The following is a 1776-nucleotide window of genomic DNA, read 5'->3' as shown; positions in this document are numbered from 1 at the left end:
AAAAAAAATCTACGCGACAACAACCTTAACGTAATTATATCTAAGCGAAATTTATAATCATTTTGAAGATGTTTTTTTGGTGACATGGATTAAAACAAATACAATTGATAAAACAAACCTATATCTAAATATTCCACAATATTGTACTGGATACTTATTTAAAATAATCTCAAATTCAAATAAAAATTTGATAGAGAAACGAAATTTTGCCAATTTTATCGCTATGCCCTGAAGGTTTTCCCAAAAGGGCAGAGGACTGGCGGTCAATTAGCAGAACGAACCTCAACATCTACAATCACATGCCACTTCTTTATAAGGTCCCGTGATAGCTATACTTCCACAAAATCCATACGTCAGGCGATTGAGTCCCTTGAGAAGAGCCTTGCACGTATTTTCATTCTGATTGCCAGAAAACGTCACAAATTCTAAATTCTCCAGATATGTGAAAATTTTTTGGGGTAGAGAATCCAATGGATTCCCGTCCAAAGACAATGCACTGAGATTTAATACGGTTACAAAAGTTCCAGGTCGTATGGTGGTTATTTTATTTCCCTGTAAATGAAGATTCACCAAAGAGTCGAGGCCATTGAACATGCAAGGTTTTAGCTCCGTCAACGAATTATACGACAAGTTCAGATAGGTCAGTTGATGGAACTTTGAAAAAGCCTCAGCTTCGATATTCTTCACAGAACTTCGCGTCAACGACAGAAATTCCAAATTTTCCGAGATCTCGGATAAATGATGGTTGGATAATGTCGAGAAGTTTTGGTAGTATATTTCAAGCTGTCTCAGATTCGGAATACCTCTGAAGAAGTCTCGAGGAAATTCTTGAAGACTGTTGTTGAAGAGCTGTACGTATTGAAGGTGTCTCTGATTGATGAAAGGACCCGATGCCCCGTCCATGTTGACATCAGTCATTACGACCTGGATTATAGGTAGGAAATTGCTGTATGCCCCTTCCGTTAAATTCAACTTCCTGAGTTCCTGGGGATGATCTTCGGTGTTGAACAGCAGAGTGAAATGCTGAGATGGCCCCTTCACGATTCTCACCACGGCAGACGCATTCCAAAGCTTGCACTCTACGGTCATGTAGTTAAAATTGTAACAGGACTCAAATTTACCATCGTAGTTGGAATTAGCCTCAATCAGAGAGGACATCAAGGTACAAATGAGCACGACAAAAATCGCAGAGTTCGTCATCTCGCAATGCTTTTTTACACTTAGTATAAAGTTCGGATCGGACTCACCATTTATATACGCAAAATCAGTACCAGAAAATACGCAGCTGTGTGAACAATCAAACAAACCTGATAATAGTTAAAAATAAGATTTTTTTATTATTGTGAATATTCCTCTTTTATGGTTTGAATTTCGAGACACGTGTCATTAAATTCAGTGGCACCAGCAGAAATTACAGTTGTGCAAATATTATGTGAAACCTTTCGAGATTCAGAATAGCCGACAATTTCCAAAATATCTCTACGTTTCTATTACAATAACATGAGTTATCTTCTCGTGAGCAAAAATCGTTCAAATAAATAATAAAGACCGAATTAAATAAACGAGTCGAGTGTCGACGCAATTCTTTTAATTATTAATCCGATCATCAATCAGGCATCCCTCATGAAACTGACCAATTAGTTTTGTTTTAATAAATGAGATGTGCGCAGAGAAAAATTCGTAAAAAACACGTGACGTTGTTACTTAAATTTCCATCGTCCTCATTTCGTCAATTGCAGCAATGACCATGTCTAATACGAGTGATTGAAAAAAGTT

General features: G+C 37.2%; 2 protein-coding genes across 2 annotated transcripts in view; both read right to left on the bottom strand.

The window, feature by feature from the left end:
• LOC105273710 (leucine-rich repeat-containing protein 15-like) overlaps window positions 1–1776 on the bottom strand; it is a 16249-nt gene that overhangs the window by 2743 nt on the left and 11730 nt on the right. The gene's annotated exons all lie outside the window — the stretch shown is intronic.
• LOC105273752 (leucine-rich repeat-containing protein 15-like) lies at window positions 283–1200 on the bottom strand. Its single transcript, XM_011316358.1, has one exon. It carries the CDS (start codon window positions 1198–1200, stop codon window positions 283–285), a length of 918 nt encoding a protein of 305 aa, XP_011314660.1.

Source organism: Fopius arisanus, unplaced genomic scaffold (genome assembly GCF_000806365.1).
Source record: "Fopius arisanus strain USDA-PBARC FA_bdor unplaced genomic scaffold, ASM80636v1 scaffold00006, whole genome shotgun sequence".
Taxonomy (NCBI): domain Eukaryota; kingdom Metazoa; phylum Arthropoda; class Insecta; order Hymenoptera; family Braconidae; genus Fopius; species Fopius arisanus.
This window is presented reverse-complemented; position numbering and strand designations above follow the sequence as displayed.

Bases quoted from the DNA above. Each gene is read 5' to 3' on its own strand.
- LOC105273752 (XM_011316358.1), bottom strand. From the start codon at position 1,200: ATGACGAACTCTGCGATTTTTGTCGTGCTCATTTGTACCTTGATGTCC.